Source organism: Rhinolophus sinicus, chromosome 16, assembly GCF_057876585.1.
Source record: "Rhinolophus sinicus isolate RSI-liver-muscle chromosome 16, RSI-T2T, whole genome shotgun sequence".
Lineage (NCBI taxonomy): Eukaryota > Metazoa > Chordata > Mammalia > Chiroptera > Rhinolophidae > Rhinolophus > Rhinolophus sinicus.
The window spans coordinates 18,940,360-18,957,897 of record NC_142516.1 but is presented as its reverse complement, the minus strand read 5'-3'; the positions used below and the strand labels follow the sequence as shown (position 1 = coordinate 18,957,897).

At 41.7% G+C, this 17,538-nt stretch overlaps 2 protein-coding genes across 2 annotated transcripts; both read right to left on the bottom strand.

The window, feature by feature from the left end:
- Positions 1-676: 676 nt before the first annotated feature.
- On the bottom strand, positions 677-3,604 carry LOC148754969 (salivary lipocalin-like). Its single transcript, XM_088792864.1, has 6 exons — positions 3,509-3,604; positions 3,028-3,164; positions 2,220-2,293; positions 1,348-1,458; positions 887-988; positions 677-708 (listed from the first exon to the last, which is right to left on the bottom strand). The coding sequence occupies exons 1-6, from the start codon at positions 3,602-3,604 to the stop codon at positions 677-679; spliced, it is 552 nt and encodes a 183-aa protein (XP_088648990.1).
- Positions 3,605-12,215: 8,611 nt separating this feature from the next.
- On the bottom strand, positions 12,216-17,037 carry LOC141571270 (salivary lipocalin-like). The gene is made up of 6 exons (XM_074331534.2): positions 16,900-17,037; positions 16,403-16,539; positions 15,523-15,596; positions 14,702-14,812; positions 14,242-14,343; positions 12,216-14,063 (listed from the first exon to the last, which is right to left on the bottom strand). Exons 1-6 carry the CDS (start codon positions 16,993-16,995, stop codon positions 14,032-14,034), a joined length of 552 nt encoding a protein of 183 aa, XP_074187635.2. The 5' UTR covers positions 16,996-17,037; the 3' UTR covers positions 12,216-14,031.
- Between the last annotated feature and the right edge of the window lie 501 nt (positions 17,038-17,538).

The window sequence follows — 17,538 nt, the reverse complement described above, 5'->3', positions numbered from 1 at the left end:
ATTGAGGAAGAATAGCAAAAGCCCTGGCTGCTTTTTATTGAATACTTGCTTAATGCAAGCCATTGTTTCTAAGACCCTCCCATACACTATCTGAATGAAGCCCCACAACACATCTTAGGTAGAAAACAGATGAGGAAACTCAGAGTCCGTTTTCCAGGTTCGAAGACATCTGGAGGATCAGAAAGCTCTATTTGAAAATCAGAAGTTAAAGTTCTGCACTAACTAAAGCAAGACATATTTACCAAAAATAGGAGGGTGAGATGGCCTCTGGACTTGAAAGGGACACAAAGAGAAACGTATTTGGGATTCATACTCATACACATTTACTCTTTTCCCGTTTCACAATTCAACCCTTAAAAATTTATAGCACATTACTGAGCTTTTTTCACCAGCATTATATCCACACAGTAGCTGTGTAAGGTAGACATCACTGTTTTCCTTTTAATTGCTTAGATCATTTGCACTAGCTCATGGAAGAGTGAGTCCTGAACCCAGGGTGTACAACCCTGGTACACCCTGGGTTGGGTGTACAACTCCAAATTTCAAGCCCTACCCACAACCTTCCTTACTAAATTATTGCTATGTTAATCACTGCACATAAATTCGTAATGCTTTTGGAAGGGAGTAATCCATGGGCCACCCGATTTATCAAATGGTACCAACCTGGAGGACTGGGCTAGTTGTTCCCTCGGATGCGGAGACAGCGATCTGCAGAGGCAAAGCAGAGCACATTCATCACCTACCGCAGGTGATTTCCCAGACAGAAACCTGATGATTTTCTAGTTTAGGACAAAGGGGACTAACAGGAGGTATTACCTTTTCTTGGGTTTCTTGCTTTAGTAACATGAGAATTAAGGAAGAGAAAACCAAAGAGAGCGAAACTCACCGACTTTGGTCAGATCAAGAATGTTTTCCTTTGGAATTCCATATTCTTGGCAAATTTCTCCAAACCATGTTTTTATTTCATGACCCAAATCTGGTTCTCGGCCTGTGGGAAGATTGACAGTAATTGTTGTGTGTCATGTATTGGTCATTGAGGGTCATGGCGGCACTGTAGGTCTCCAGATGGATGGAAAAATGGATGGCACTGATTGGTGCTTAGGCAGAAGACTTGGGGATGGGATGTAACCTGTCTTGAATTTCACATCTTTAGGATAGCCTTCTGCATGATGAGAGATTTCATCATCATCCCACCACCGAGTCTGAGGGACTACCCAAGATGACCATCTCTCTTGAGAGGAAGAAAGACACCCCAGGATAAGAATGGGAAGATCACTTTGTTTCCAGGTTTCCTTCCTTCCCCTGCCTCCCAATCCCAAGGTGAGTGTCACCATGAAAGTACGATACCATACAACTCCATCAATTGGGTTTTTTCCTCATTGTTGACATTCACGGTGTACAAAAGAGCATATTCATCATAGACGGCTTCGATTATGCGAAATGTATTGTATCCATCATCTGTGGAGGAAACAGAACAACCCTGAGAATGTCTTTGGGCCATGGAGAGCAAGTGGAACTTTTATCTATTCTCTCCCACAAAACAAATTCAAGTGCATATCGTAGAAAGGTTAAGGTGTGGTATTTAAGGCTTTCTATTTTCATTTCCCTTGGTTTCGTGTGGTGACTTCTAACGGTAGAATTGACTACTAGTTGAATTTCTATGACAAGTAATTGACCACTAGTGATAAAAAAAACCTTCAGCCACAGCAGCAACTTACCCTCTATCTTCCTCCCTGAAACTCACCTACCTCCTTCGGCCATCTTTGCCAACTATGTGTCTCTGTCTTGTCTCTAAGCCCCACGGGCATTTTATACCCAGCACTCTATCCAAGCAGTGGTATGGCAATGGCTACCAGACACCATCACAAAACGGGCAGAGAATGAGCAGCTATCCTGACAATTTACATTTTTTCTTTTTTCGTTAATTTTGTTTTGTTACAGAAAGTACATGTGACCTAATTGCCATCTTTATCTGATGGTATCATGTGCCAGGCATTGGCTTTCATACACAATGTTCTCCCAAATTTGGGATATTGGCAATTAGATGCCCAATTATATTAACTAAAGAAGCACTGATCAGGAATTGATCAAGATCTTGCAGATACTGGAGTTTAGGAAATTCCTTGCAGTTGGAAGTAGAATTTAGAGAGACTTTATATATATATATATATATATATATATATATATATATATATATATATATATATATATATACTTACATATAACTCTGTATACACCGTTCTGTGCTGTGTCTTCTCCAACAACAGAGAATTCAGTACATTGTCCATTTTCCCTGTAAAACAAAATGAGCTGTTGCCTGAGGTATATTGATGGGGCTGGCTACCTCACTCTACCTGTCACTTGATTGTCTGATTCCACTTAAGTATTGAACATTTTTGGTACAAATTTGACAGAGCTTTTATTTACTTTATTTTGCTTTATTTGACACTCTAAGAATTAGTCAACTACTGTTTACTCCACTTCCCACTATCAATATAACTGCAGCTACTTGTCTGTATAATTAGCTGAGTGCTCCCATGTGCCAGCCTCTCAGATGTGTGCTTTACAGACAGACATTACTTCACTCGGTCCTCACAAAAAACAGTGAGAGAACATTACTGTCGTCCGCTTTTATCCAAGGGAATATTGGGGTGGAAAGAGATCAGTTTTCTAGGTCACACAATTAGTAAGTGATAAGGTTCGAGAGACAGGCTGTTGATCCCAATCCTGTGTTCCTAAATCAGGTTATATTGCCAGACTACTTATGATTCTCATAATTCTCTCCCACTTACCTCCTCCACTCCCATTGAATTTACTCCTGTCACCAATTTTTATCTGTGAATCACAAAAACACTTTTGTTCTTCAAGTCCTGGATTAGTTTCTCTGATTTTGGACACAAGTCCACATGTATATATACGTGTGTGTGTGTGTGTGTGTGTGTGTGTGTGTGTGTGTGTGTGTGCATAAAGATCCAAGATCACACTCAGGCTTCTAGTTTTCTTTCCATGTATAAAATGCGTACTTACTTTATTTGATATTTAAGTAACAGAGTAGAGCTGTCCAAGGCTTGGAAATATTCCACAAACATCCTGAAGCTACCATTTTCTTGTATTTTTTCCATCTTATCTGAGGCCAAGAGGACAGAATACCAATTTCCTGAAATCTGCAATAAAGTGATTGAGTTGGAAAAGAAAAGGGTCACCATATGGACACTTGTCTCCTTCAACTTGGCCCACTGGCCAGGACTCACAATGGTGACGTAAAGATCGAATTAGAACTCGGGTCATTTGACACCACATGTAAGGTTCGACAGTCCCCCAATGAAAATGGAGCCCCCCAAATGTTGTCATCTTTTCACATGGTATAATTACTCTTAGTCCAAGGTCACAAACCACCTCCTTAGCCTAGTATTTAAAAAAACACCTGCCCTCCAGTAAGGCCACCTGGCTTCAGAATCCTTCAAACCACCCCTGAAAGTGGGACGTCACTGTGCTCCACCAACTCTACCTTTGAAAGATCGAAGTTGCTTGTCACAACCTCATGGTGTCCTTCCACATGTGCCCAGACTAGAGTCAGCCCCAGACACAGTAACAGCATCTTCATCTTGACAGGTGACAGCAGTGACTCAGCTACAGTCCCTTAGAGTGAGTCTTTCCCTGTAGGTGGCTCCACTGCTCAGCTCCTCTGACTTTATATTCATTCTGAGTCCAGTTATTTGTCCATGGGGTGCCAGCTTTCCTCCTCCCACTCCCTTAAATGTCCTGTCATTCACTGGTGTGAGGCCACAATTGTTCCTGACTTTTATACTTGTTAATCCCATCTCTTTTAGATCTACTTATGACCTTACTTTCTCAAAACACATACTCAAGAAAACACTAGATGTCATAAAGGGCTGCTTTTTGGAACCCTATTTAACTGTGGACCTGGCTTGGATTTAGAAAGACAATTTTGTGTGGCGAGAATAGAGTAGAACTAAAAAGTGGAATGTGTCAGGCACCTGTGTTCCAACATTCATGTGAGGTATAGAATTGCATGAGTTACCCCATGATAACTATCCCCAGAAACAAAAAAACTGTCTCCACCAAATATGACAGTACATATCACAAAGCATTCAAATAGAGCTGAATAACATTGGGTGGAATAGAATAACATCTTCCAAGTTTGTTGTCTGGTGTGTAGTTTTGAGCACATTTAATTTCCTTTCCCTGAATTCCACCACTAAAGCCTTTCTTTTTCCCACAACGAAGAAGTGTATACCTATCACTCTGTATACCTCGCTATATACCATAGACAAATAAGAGACTTGGGGAAGTAGAAAATGTCGTCCCTTATTTCAAGCAACTTTCAATGAAGGTGGAGAAATGCTTCATATCTCAATAAAACCTCGATTCTCCAAGCATGTGAAGTAAGCCAACTAAGTGGGACAAAGTCCACACCACTGTGTGTCAGAATTGGGGTGATGCTAAGGAAATGGCATCACGTAGAAAGTGCTTAAGAACATAGGACTCAAGCAGACCTGGGCCTCATTCCTATCTCTGCCACTTTGAAGCCATTTGGAAAAATTTAACCTCTTGGAGCCTTAGTGTCCTCTTACTGGGGATAATTGTACCTGCCGATAGATGCTGTAGGGATTCAGCGAGATGATGTGCATAGAACCCTCAGACTAATGTCAGCACATGTTGGGCTGATGTAGTTAGAGAAGTTTTCCTGGGGTAGGTGGGACTAGGGGGAGGCCATGATCATTAGGGGAGGAATGGAGACATGGAGAGCCTTTTGGAAGAGGATGCCTAGTGAGAGGAATGTTGTGGTCAGGCCCCTGTGACCCCAGTTGGGGCTTGTTCAAAGCTGTGGCTCATTTTAGCCTTGAACTAATGGTCCCCTGTTGTACCCACAAAACAGAAAGAGGCCAGTGCCCTGGGTGGAGCTGGGCACAAGCCAGTGAACTCAGGAAACTTGGCATCTATCTGTGGACTGCTTTAGAGTCATCCCAGCCCCTTGGGGGATCATTCCTAGTTCTTGCTCAACCCATATCCAGTCACTGGTCTTTTGAGGTCTATATAACTTTAGGCTTCGTGGGCTGGCTGCAGGTTAGGTTGTGCTGCCGGAGCGATAAATGTGCTGAGTTTGACACATCGGGGCAAAGGCTGTGTACTATATTCTCTCTAGTTGATTGTCTCCAAGAATCGATGGCAGCCTATGAGCAACCAGGTTTGCGAGATGATCCCAGTCTTCTTGGGCTGTATGCTGAGGGGAGAGTAAGCTACTGCTGGTCACACATCTCTATCGCATCCCAGCACAACTCCTAACTCTGTACTCATATCAGAGGGTCATATGGGAACTTTCTGCTTTTGGCCACTCCCACTGTGTGTCCCAATAGAAAACCAGAAATGAAGGTATATGCTACAAAATGTTTTCCAGTCTTTTATTAATAGTTTTTAATACACAAATCTTCACGGAATATTGTTATCTCTCAACATAAGTTTTTTGGCAGGTGTGTTGGCAAGACTTATGTTTACATTAAAAAATGTGATGCAGCATTTTTAATAATCTGAGTGGACAGCTTGAGTCACATTCCAAATACAGTTGGTAGAAACCTTCAGAATCATCAACGAAAGCCACATGCATCTCTGATGTTCTAAGAAAAGCATCAGACTTATCGAACACAAATTAACCGGTTTGTTTTTGGTGATGAAGAAGCAATGTTGAAAGCTTTTAATGCCCAAACTATACAGTTTACTCTTTCCATCTTTCCATCTAGGCACCTAATTTGTTTTATTGGATTTTAGGAAACTGTTGGGAAATTTTGGGGTTTGTGTAACCCATTATGATTTTTGTACGAAACTTTGCAAGTGTTGGTGAGGACATGGAGAAACTGGAATTCTCATACCGCTGTAGAAAAATGGTAAACTGTTCTAGAAACATCTTCTTAAAAAAATTAAATACATACCTAGTATGTGACTCCACCATTACACTGCTAGGTACAACCCAAGAGAAATGTAAGCATAGCGCCATCCAAAGACTAGTACATGAATGTTCATAGAAACTTTCTTTGTAATAGCCAAGAACTAGTACCAATCAAAATGTCCATCAAGATGAATGGATAAAGAAGTTGTGGTATATATACACAATGGAATACTATTCGGCAGTAAGAAAAGATGATATAGGAACATTTGTGACAACATGGATGGATCTTGAGAGAGTAATGCTGAGCGAAACAAGTCAGACAGAAAAAGCGGAGAACCATGTGATTTCACTGATATGTGGTATATAAACCAAAAACAACAAAAGAACAAGACAAACAAATGAGAAACAGAAACTCATAGACACAGACAATAGTTTAGTGGTTACCAGAGGGTAAGGGGGGTGGGAGATGAGGGTAAGGGGGATCGAATATATGGTGATGGAAGGAGAACTGACTCTGGGTGATGAACACACAATGGGATTTATAGATGATGTAATAAAGAATTGTACACCTGAAATCTATGTAATTTTACTAACAATTGTCACCCCAATAAATTTAATTAAAAAAAAGTCCATCAACAGAACTGGGTAAACATTGGTGGTATATCCATATAACAGAACATGATTCAGCATTAAAAAAAGAATGGAGTATTGATAAACACTACATGAATGAATCTCAAAATAATTATGCTAGTGAAAATAGCAACATAAAAGCAGTACATACTGAGGATTGCATGTACATAAAGCTCTAGAAAATGCAACTCTAACAAAGTGGATCAGTGGCTGCCTGGGGCTTTGGGTGGCACTGTGGGGAGGAGGGATTACAAAGGCACAGAGCAAGCGATTGAAGGTGATGCGTAAACAGTATCCTGACTGTGGTGCAGATTTCATGGGTATCATCTTGTAAAGACTTATCATATTTTATACTTTAAATATGAGCAGTTGACTGTCAATTGTTCCTCAGTAAATATATTATTAATAGCAAATAACTTTCCTGTTAGCATTTTTCACACAGAATCTCCTATGTTGATTAACACGATTTTTCCTTTCCTATGTTAAGGGAGGAAATGCCTATATTTGGAAGACAGAACTAATGACTTCTCTGCCCTTCACTGCTTCTCAGGCCTCAGAGGGGAGGGGGGATGAGACCCTAGACTATCACCTGGGGAACTGCTTCCTTAGTTTCTAAAGGCATGGAGTCGGCTAGGTGTAAAAGAAGACTCCAAGATGATCCACTCACTTCCAGTCAGATTCTGCTTCCCCGCGAGCCCCCGGTTCCGGGGTCCAGATTCTGCACATATGTAGATGAGCCCTGAGTTCTGATGAGAAAAGGTTCATGGTGCCCAAACACACTTTGTTACCTCTAACAAATCACCCACTGCCTGCAGGTTCTACCAACACAGGTTCCCTGCAGCCCCTAATTCTGAGCTCTGAAACTCCAGCGGATGATCGCAGACCAAAGATCTGGGACTAGGTCCTAAAAGTATCACATGCCTCCCCCATAGAGAGGCCAGCTGTAGCCTCATACTTCCTGGTTTTCTCTGTCTCCTTGGACTGCCTTCTCCTCCACGCTCCATGCCCACCTTGCTTCTCAGGTCTCCAGAGACTCTGGGGAAGCCAGCGTGAGCCTCAGGTGTTCTGGAAGATGCCTCACAAATTGGCCAGTGGTCTATGGGCGCCCAACTCAGTCTAGGCCTCAGGAAACCCACCTCCTCAGCAGAGCCCTGGCTACCGGGGCTGCGAAGCGTCTGCCAGCCACAAGGAGGCGCCAGGCCTCCCACCGTTGGCCTGGGAACAGGGCTCCAATTCAGGCACTGCCCACCCAGCGGTGCCCGCCCTAATGCAAGACTGACAAACCTCAGCCAGGAGCGTTCGATTAGCCGTCTGTGAGGGAACCTGAGCCATTCTCTGGAGCTCCTCTGAGCACAGGGCCAATCTGAGATTCCCCCCACCCCATCAGCAGAGCATTGCTTGGGGCAGCTCCAGGCACCCCCTCTCCATGGCTCCAGTTCTAGAGATCCTACTTCAGACATACGTGGCTAAACCAATTCATTCCATCCTTACAAGAATGTTTTTTGAATCACCTGGAGAGCTTTTAAAATTCCTGGTGAGCAGAAAGTAGAGAATTTCCACTCTCTTGTCACTGATCAAAGCAAGTCCCAAAGTTCTCCAGTGCAGGTCAGGGAAGCCCATGACGAAGGCAGCAAACATGGGCGCCTGTGTCAGGATAGCACTGTTTCGGGTGCTGGATATTGCCCTGAGAAAAATCAGCTCCTCGACCCTATTTCATTACCTTCTAGTAAGTGGGGAAGGCACTAAACAAGTAAACATCAAAGAAGATGGGGAAACAGTACTGCTTTACACTTGGGGTTTTGAGCAGAAGTTGTGAGGGGCGAGGCCATGCAGCTATCTGGCAGATGAGTAGTTCACACAAAGGGAGCAGCAAGAACAAAGGTCCAGAGATGGGAGTGCTCGTGAGGTGTCTGAGGAAAATTGTGTGCATGACGAATTCAGGGTTGACAGAAACATGGGAAACTGAAGGCGGATGTGGGGATCCTGACCGCTGGGTAATTACTGTCAGTGAGGCTGACCAGGTCCTCTTTCTGGGCAGGCTCTTCTGAGCAAGCTGGCACTCCAGTTTCTGTCTTTCAGTAATTCAGCCAGTAATTTTCTGTTGTTCTAATAAGCCAACAGAGCTCATAAGGTTTTTGAAAGCAGTGGAACAATGTTTCAGAAAAGGTAACTTTTAAGAACAATTGAAGTCTCTGATGGGCCTGTTTCTAGGAGCAGACAGTTTGAATTAAAGTCTGTCCTGGAACCAGAGACTCTAATGGCAGTCCTCTCATCCAGGAAGACAGATTGGAGTCGTCAGTGTTTCTCTTGAAACAGCAAATAACCTCAGGGTGTCCTGGTTTGACATTTACTCTGGAAGTTTATTTGACATTTATCTACATTTCCTCCATTCAGGTTTAACTCATTCATGATATTTAAAGGGCAACAGTAACAGGACAACTTAAAAATATCTGCTTAATCCCACATTCAGATAATTTAATGCCCATTTTCTTGACAGCACTCTGAAGGGTTCAATTTGACAAAGTTGTTTATTTGGGGGACAATGCAGCACCACAAATAAGTGTAGTGAATTTCGGTGGGAAGAAACCATGATGTAGAAAGCGGACCAATAAACTTTTCCTAAATAGTTTAGGTTGTGCTGGTCAAGAGGTAAAATCAGATATTATATCAGTAGTAATATAATAATAGAGAAAACACATTTCCACATTTTTTGATGAAATGCAAAATATTGAGTACAATTTTGGGGGAGGATTATACAGGTCTCTTAGTGAGAAGAATGCAATTCTTTTTTGGAATAAAATTTTTGGAATTTTGCTTGCTTTGGGTTGAAAATGGGTGTCCTAGTATCACATTAATTGCAAATGTTCTTGACTCACAGGCAATAGAAAAATAAGCAGCAGGTGGATTTGACCTCTAGGCCATACTTTGCCAACCTCTGATGTAGAAAATATGATTCCAATTCTTAGTTTTCCAGGAGATTCTGTCTGAAGTTATAAAGAGAGGAGAAAATGAAAAGGGAAGCCTACGTATTGGTATAGATACATTGACTATATTTGTAGATAATATCATCATATCTTATCAAAACAATGAAATCCACAAAGTGTTAGAACTAATGTCATTATACCTAATAAAAGATTTCATCAAGGGGGCTGCTTACACAAATCAATAACATTTCTCTATGCCAGCAAAAACTCATGCTAATAGCTAATAGTTAAGAAAAACTGTGACAGTATAAAGGAATTAACCAAGATCACACAAGAAGACAACCAAGGAGAGAATTTTAAAACATCTAATAGCAAGGACATAGAAGGTGATCGGAATAAATTCACAGACACAGGACTCACCTGGTTTTGACCCAGTGAGCCCTGTGTCAGATTTCTGACCTCCAAGACTGTATAGTATAATAACCTTGTGCTGTTAGGCCACTAAGTTTGTGGTGATTGTTTCAGCATAAACAGAAAACTAATACAGGAACCATATGTCCTGTCCAGCTTGATGCCATGAATAGAGTTTCCTCACTGTATTTCTGATGCACAGGCAGAGTTTCCTTGTATATATTAACACTTGAAAGGAAGTGTGGCATACGTGGTCTGCTGAGTATCCTCAATCACACTTTCCTGCATTTGGAGTATTATTCTGTGGTAGCTCTTTGCAACAGTTATTTTCCTACCTTTAACCAACTCAATTTGTTTTTAGACCTTAAGAATTTATGGTTGGACAGTGAGGTGATTATATGGCAATAAGGAACTAATAAAAAAGCAACTTAGGTTTTAAATGTCATGATGGAAAATCCCCAATGGGACTTGGCTGTGAGTGGGTCACTCCAGTCCCCAAGCAAAGTGGACCAACAAGGAGTACATACCACCCGCTGATGGCTCATTTCACCATAACTTTCATTTGATCCCTGATTTAATGAGACATACACCAAAATTGGAACTCAGTGTTTTCTCTCTTTGTGTCTTTTAATGAAATGATAACTGACCCAGGTTGAAATCACCAAGATGGTAAAATGAGAGGTGCTAGCCCTCATGTTCCCCCAGAAATGCCTATTTTAACAAACACGATGGATGAGAATAATGTTATCAGTGCCTGGAGGTACAACTGAAAGTTTCCAGCACGAAGGTAGAGGAAAATAATCCAAGACATTGGTGCACTGAAGAAGGTAGAACAAGTTCACTTTATCTGTGTCACCTCTCCCCCAGGGTGGCACAGCATTGCCATCTCTGGGGGCTTGGAGAGAGCAGAATCTCATGCCCCACCTCAACATGCTAACTCAGAGCCTGCACTTTAACAAAATCCCCAGAGGTTGTATGCACATTATAAGAAGAACAGCATCATCAAATTATAGAAACCATGGATAATATTTTTCATTGTTCTGTGTATTTATAATTTCTATAAATGGTGTCATATGCCACATTTAAGGAAACTATTTTCATTTAACAATTGACTTTGGAGAACTAACCATGTTAATGGAGATCTAGAAAGTTCCCTTTTAACTTCTTGAAGAAAATTCATATTTACGCTGCTGATAATGAAATCTGTTATGAAATCAATGTGTTAGTGGCATTGATTTAGTGCAATCAGGTTCAAATGGGGATGGGTAGAGAGTCATAATGCCCTCCACTTTTAAAAAATGCACCCATTTATTTTCTGGGAGAACCATGGCAACTTCGGATGTTCTTCCCAAAGAAAAGTAATTTCTGTTTATGGTTTAAAGACTAAATGTTACATGCCCCCCCCAAAAAAAAAAAATAATGAGTTTTTAAAGTTCAGATGTGTCAATGCCAATGAGAAAACTAATAGCAAATTAGTTGAGGCAGGATGCTTTTACATTAACAGGGCAGATGTCAGAACATGAAGGGTCATTCACCTCAACCTGGAATGAGATTCATATTCTTAATATCTTCAGGAAAACTAGCAGCATACATTCTTATCCTTTGATCTTTATGAGACACACTTTGCTCCACATTTCATAGGCCATTCAACAGACCTACATCTTCATTAACAAGAGCAATGTCTGCTTTATCATGATTTTCAGTAGCCAAGCAAGTTAAAAGGGATATGGTGGAGACTTACTAGGTAAGGCAATGGAGGGAACCTAAACTATGTGGTCAATTTACTGGAGGAGGGCTGGTGTTGGTCATCAAGGTTTCAGCTATCCCAGCCTGGAGCAGTAAGACTCATTATGTGCTGGGAAAACACTTGGTGAAATTCTTACTTCCTGAACCTTACCAAAGAGACCATGTGCTGACACAGACTATAGAGCTAGGAGAATAAAAAGAAAACACTCAGGGTGTCGGAATATTACTATTGTGTCTTTGACTTCTTTGCAGCTTTCAGCAAAACTTATACCTGGGATGTACACAGGCTAGAACAAGCCAGGCAAGTGTTATATTTTCTCTTGTCAGGTCACTAAGAAATAGGCAAATCAAAGGACAGCAGCCCTCACAGGGACAGGGAATTACTGCAGGGGAGGAGAATCCTGAACCTCAGGGATGCTTCTGAGAAGCTAGAGGACCATGGGTACAAGGCCATGTATCGATAAGTATTATCGATTGCTGTGCACAGATTTAATTTCAAGGCCTGATACGCAAGACACACCACCACAAGCCGGGATGAAGGGGTTAAAGAGTTTTATTACAAAGCGAAAGTAAGTAAGACAAGACAGAGATTAGGGGACTATATCATCATACCACTAACAAGCAAGGAGGCAATTCATCATACCACCAGGGCCCAGTCAATTAGAGTCCTAGAAGCAGCAACGACCTTTCGTCAGCATGGGCGAAATGCCAGTCAAGTAGAGTCATCAGCACAGGTGAAATATCTTGCAGCAGCAGAGGCGGCCCGAGGAACAACTGTGCCTACCTCGGTTTTCTAGGGTTTTGAGGACTTCACTACCAACAGCGGCAAGGAGCCAATAAGCATACGTGTCAGCAACACAAGGAACTGGTCTCAGATCTGGCTAGGAGCTGGGGCCAGTCCTTGGTACAGATTAGATGTATCGGAGTTCAGCCCACCTGCGCCAAGGCGAAGGCCAGGCTCCACATCCTGTAAATATTTTCTTGGTCCTTGGGAGGGTAGCCAATCCTTCCAAGGCAAAGCCCATACCCCAGCCACTGTCAGAGTTTACATCCCCAAACGTTCCCAGGCAGACCTCCATATATTCTATTCCTTATAAGCCAATGTCCCCTCATTCACATGGTGTTGACACTACCTCTCACACATACACAGGGAAACATACATGACTGCAAGGATAATCATTTATTGACCAAGTAGAGAAAGTTCTTGTCTTATTCAGGGCAGAGTTCTCCTGGCTATGGCACAGAGAATCGCAAATTGGGAGGAAACCCTTGATGCTTGGTGAATTGATGAGTCTCCTAGTCACTTAGGGAAGATCCTGAAGATGCAGAGATAATGCTTTCATGTGACATAGTGATGGCCATCAGGTCACAGAACTTGTCACAAGATGACATGGGGACCATGGAAGGGAAGATCCTGGCGCCCAGGTGAGGAACCATTCACTTCGCACTAAAGAAACCGGTGAGAAAGAGAACGCAGAAACTCATAAGCACATCTGGGATTGAATTCAGGACAAAGAGAATTTCAATTTTGGAGAAAAATGATGAAGTATTAGTCATCAACCTGCATTCTAACATATGTTATTTGCCAGAATAGAGGGAAGAAATGCATTCAGTCAATGACTTCTTTTTTTCCTTTAGCTGATCTCATCTTAACTTTCCCTCTACAAAGTCTATGAAAAACAGAGGAATGAATGAAGGATCCTAGGCTGCTTTCTGCCATCCTCAGCGTGGGAAGTTCTAAAGAATTTGTGATACATTGAGGAAGAATGGCAAAAGCCATAGCTGCCTTTTATTAACTACTTACGTTATGCAGCCATAGTTGCTACAGCCTTCCCATACATTAGCTGAATGAAGCCCCAAAATACATCTTAGGTAGGAAACAGATGGGGAAACTCAGAGGCCATTATCCAGATTGGAAGACAACTGGAAGGTCAGACGGCTCTATTTGAAGATCAGAAGTTAAAGTTGTGCAGAGACAAAAGCAAGACATTTTTACCAAAAATTGGAGGGTCAGCTGGCCTTCTGGACTTGGAAGACAGACCACAAACAGAAACGTATTTGAGATTCATACTCACACACATTTACTCTTTTCCCATTTCAAAACTGAAGTCTTAATGATTTGTAGCACATTAACAATTACTGAGCTCTTTTCACCAGCATTATAACCACACAGTAACTCTATAAGGTAGACATCATTGTTTTACTTTAAATTGTTTATGTCGTGTGCTCTAAAGCTCACAGAAGGAGTGGGTCTTGAACCCAGGATGCACAACTCCAAATTTCAAGCTCTCCCCACAAGACTCCCTACTAAATTGTTTTTATGTTCATCTCTGCACGTAAACTCCTAATGCTCTTCGAAGGCAGTAATCCCTGGGCCACCCCATTTATCAAATATTACCAACCTGGAGGACTGGGCTAGTTGTTCCCTCGGGCCTGGAGACAGCGATCTGCAGAGGCAGAGCAGAGCACATTCATCACCTACCCCAGGTGATTTCCCAGACAGAAACCAAATGATTTTGTAGCTTAGGACAAAGGGGATTGATAGGAGGTGTTATGTTCTATTGGGTTTCTTGCTTTAGTAACAGGAGAATTTAGGAAGAAAAAAACAAAGAGAGCTACACTTACCGACTTTGGTCAGATCAAGAATGTTTTCCTTAGGAATTCCATATTCTTGGCAAATTTCTTCAAACCTTGTTTTTATTTTCTGATTCAAATCTCGTTCACGGCCTGTGGGAAGACTGACAGTAACTGTTGTGTCTCGTGTATTGGTCATTGAGAGTCATGGCTGTGGGGTGGGTCTCCAGATGGACGGGAAAAAGGGTGGCGCTATTTGGTGCTTAGGCAGAAGACTTGGGGATGGGATGTAACCTGTCTTGAATTTCACATCTTTAGGATAGCCTTCTGCATGATGAGGGATTTCATCATCATCCCACCACCAAGTCTGAGGGACTGCCAAGGTGACCATCTCTCTTGAGAGGAAGAAGGACACCCCAGGATAAGAATGGGAGGATGACTTTGTTTGCAGGTTTCCTTCCTTCCCCTGCCTCCCAACCCGAACGTGAGTGTCAGCATGAAAGTACTGTACCAAACAACTCCATCATTTGGGTTATTTTCTCATTTTTGAAATTCACAGTGTGACAAATGACATATTCACCATATACGGATTCAATTATGCGATATCTATTGTATCCATCATCTGTGGAGGAAACAGAACAAAGCACAGATTTCTTTAGCCCATGGAAAGCAAGCAAAACCTATTACCTATTCTCTCCCACAGAACAAATTCAAGTGCATATCCTAGAAGATTTAAGGAGTGATATCTAAGGCCTTCCATTTGCATCTCCTTGGGCTTCGTGTGGTGATTTCTAAGGGTAGAATTGACTCCTGGTTGACTTCTACCACAAGTAGTTGACCACTAGTGATAAAAAAAAACTTCAGCCGCAGCAGCTACTTACCCTCTATCATTCCCCCTGACACTCACCTACCTCCTTCGGCCATCTTTGCCAACTATGTGTCTCTGTCTTGTCTTTAATCGCCTCTAGCATTTTATACCCAGCACTCTACCCAAGCAGTGGTATGGCATGGCTACCCGACACCATCACAAAATGATCAGAAAATGAGCAGCTATCCTGACAATTTACATTTTTTCTTTTTTCCCTAATTTCATTTGTTGCAGGAGGTACGTGTGACCAAATTGCCATCTTTATCTGATAGTATTATGTGCCAGGCATTGGCTTTTACACACAATGTTCTCCCAAATTTGGGATATTGGCTATTAGATGCCCAATTATATTAACTAAAGAGGCACTGATCAGGAATGGATCAAGATCCTGCAGATACTGGAGTTTAGCAAATTCCTTGCAGTCAGAAGTAGAATTTAGAGAGACTTTTTTTTTGTATACTTACAGATGGCACTGTGTACACCATCCTGTTCTGTGTAATCTACAACAATAGAGAATTCAGTACATTGTCCATTTACCCTGTAAAACAAAATGAGCTATTGACTGTGGTATAGTGATGGGCCTGGCTCCCTCACTCTACCTGTAACTTGCTTGTCTGATTCCACTTAAGTATTGAACACTTTGGTACAAATTTGAAAGAGCTCTCCCATTATTTTACTTTATTTGGTACTTTAAGAATGATCAACTACTCTTTCCTCTACCACTACTTCCCACTATCAATATAACTGCAGCTACTTGTCTGTACAATTAGCTGAGTGCGCACATGTGCCAGCCTCTCAGATGAGTGCTTTACAGACAAACATTACTTCACTCATTCCTCACAAAAAACTGTGAGAGAACATTACTGTCATCCGCTTTTACCCAAGAGATAATTGGGGTGGAAAGAGATCAGTTTTCTAGGTCACAACTATTAAGAGATAGACTTGAGAAATAGACAGGCTATTGATCCCCATTCCTATGCTCCTAACCTACGTTATATAGCCAGACAAATTATGATTCTGATAACTCTCTCCACCTTACCTCTTCTACTCCCGTGGAAATTTATTCCTGTCACCAATTATTATCTATAAATCTTGAAAAGCCTGAGCTTCATCAAGTTGGATCAATGCTAGATGAGTGACTCTGTTTTTGGATACAGGTCTATATATATATATATATATATATATATATATATATATATATATATATATATATATACACACACACACACACACGTGCACATGTGTGTGTGTGCGTGTGTGTGTGTGTGTGTGTGTGTGTGTAGAGGCTCAAAATCATATTCAGGCTTCTTCAATTTTTTCCCCAAGTAAAAGAGACCAACTTACTTTTTGTGATATTTAAGTAGCATAGAAGAGTTATCCAAGGGTTGGATATGTTTCAAAAAAATCCTAAAGCCCCCATTTTCTTCGATCCTTTCCATCTCATCCGAAGCCAAGAAGATAGTATACCAATATCCTGAAATCTGCAATGAAATCAGTAAAACGATTGAGTTGGGAAAGAATAGGGGACACCACATGGACCCTTGTCTTCCTTGAACTTGGCCTGCTGGCCAGGACTCATAATGATGATGTTATGACGGAATTAGAACTTGGGTCAACTGACACCATATATAAGGTTTTTTCCACTGTCCCTCCAGTGAGAAGGTAGGTTCCCAAGTGTTGTCATCTTTTCACATTGTACAATTGCTCTTAGTCCAAGGTAAAAAACCACCTCCTTAGCCTAGTATTTCAAAAAATGCCTGCCCTCCAGTAGGGCCACCTTGCTTCAGAATCCTCCAAACCACCCCTGAAAGTGCAACGTCACTGTGCTCCACCAACTCTACCTTTGAAAGATCGAAGTTGCTTGTCACAACCTCATGGTGTCCTTCCACATGTGCCCAGACTAGAGTCAGCCCCAGACATAGTGACAGCAGCTTCATCTTGGCAGGTGACAGTAATGACTCAGCTACAGTCCCTTTGAGTGAGTCTTTCCCTGTAGGTGGCTCCACTGCTCAGCTCCTCTGACTTTATACTCATTCTGAGTCCAGTTATTTGTCCATGAGGTGCCAGCTTTCCTCCTCCCACTCCCTGAAATGTCCTGTCATTCACTGGTGTGAGGCCACAATTGTTCCTGACTTTTATACTTGTCAATCTCATCTCTTTTAATCTACTTATGACCTTACTTTCTCAAAACACATACTCAAGAAAATACTAGATGTCATAAAGGGCTGCTTTTTGGAACCCTATTTAACTGTGGCTCTGGCTTGGATTTAGAAAGACAATTTTGTTTGGTGAGAATGGAGTAGAACTAAAAAGTGGAATGTGTCAGACACCTCTGTTCCAACATTCATATGAGGTATGGATTTGCATGAGTTACCGCATGATAACTATCCCGAGAAACAAAAAAACTGTCCACCAAATATGACGTACATATCACAAAGCATTCAAATAGAGATGAATAACATTGGGTGGAATAGAATAAC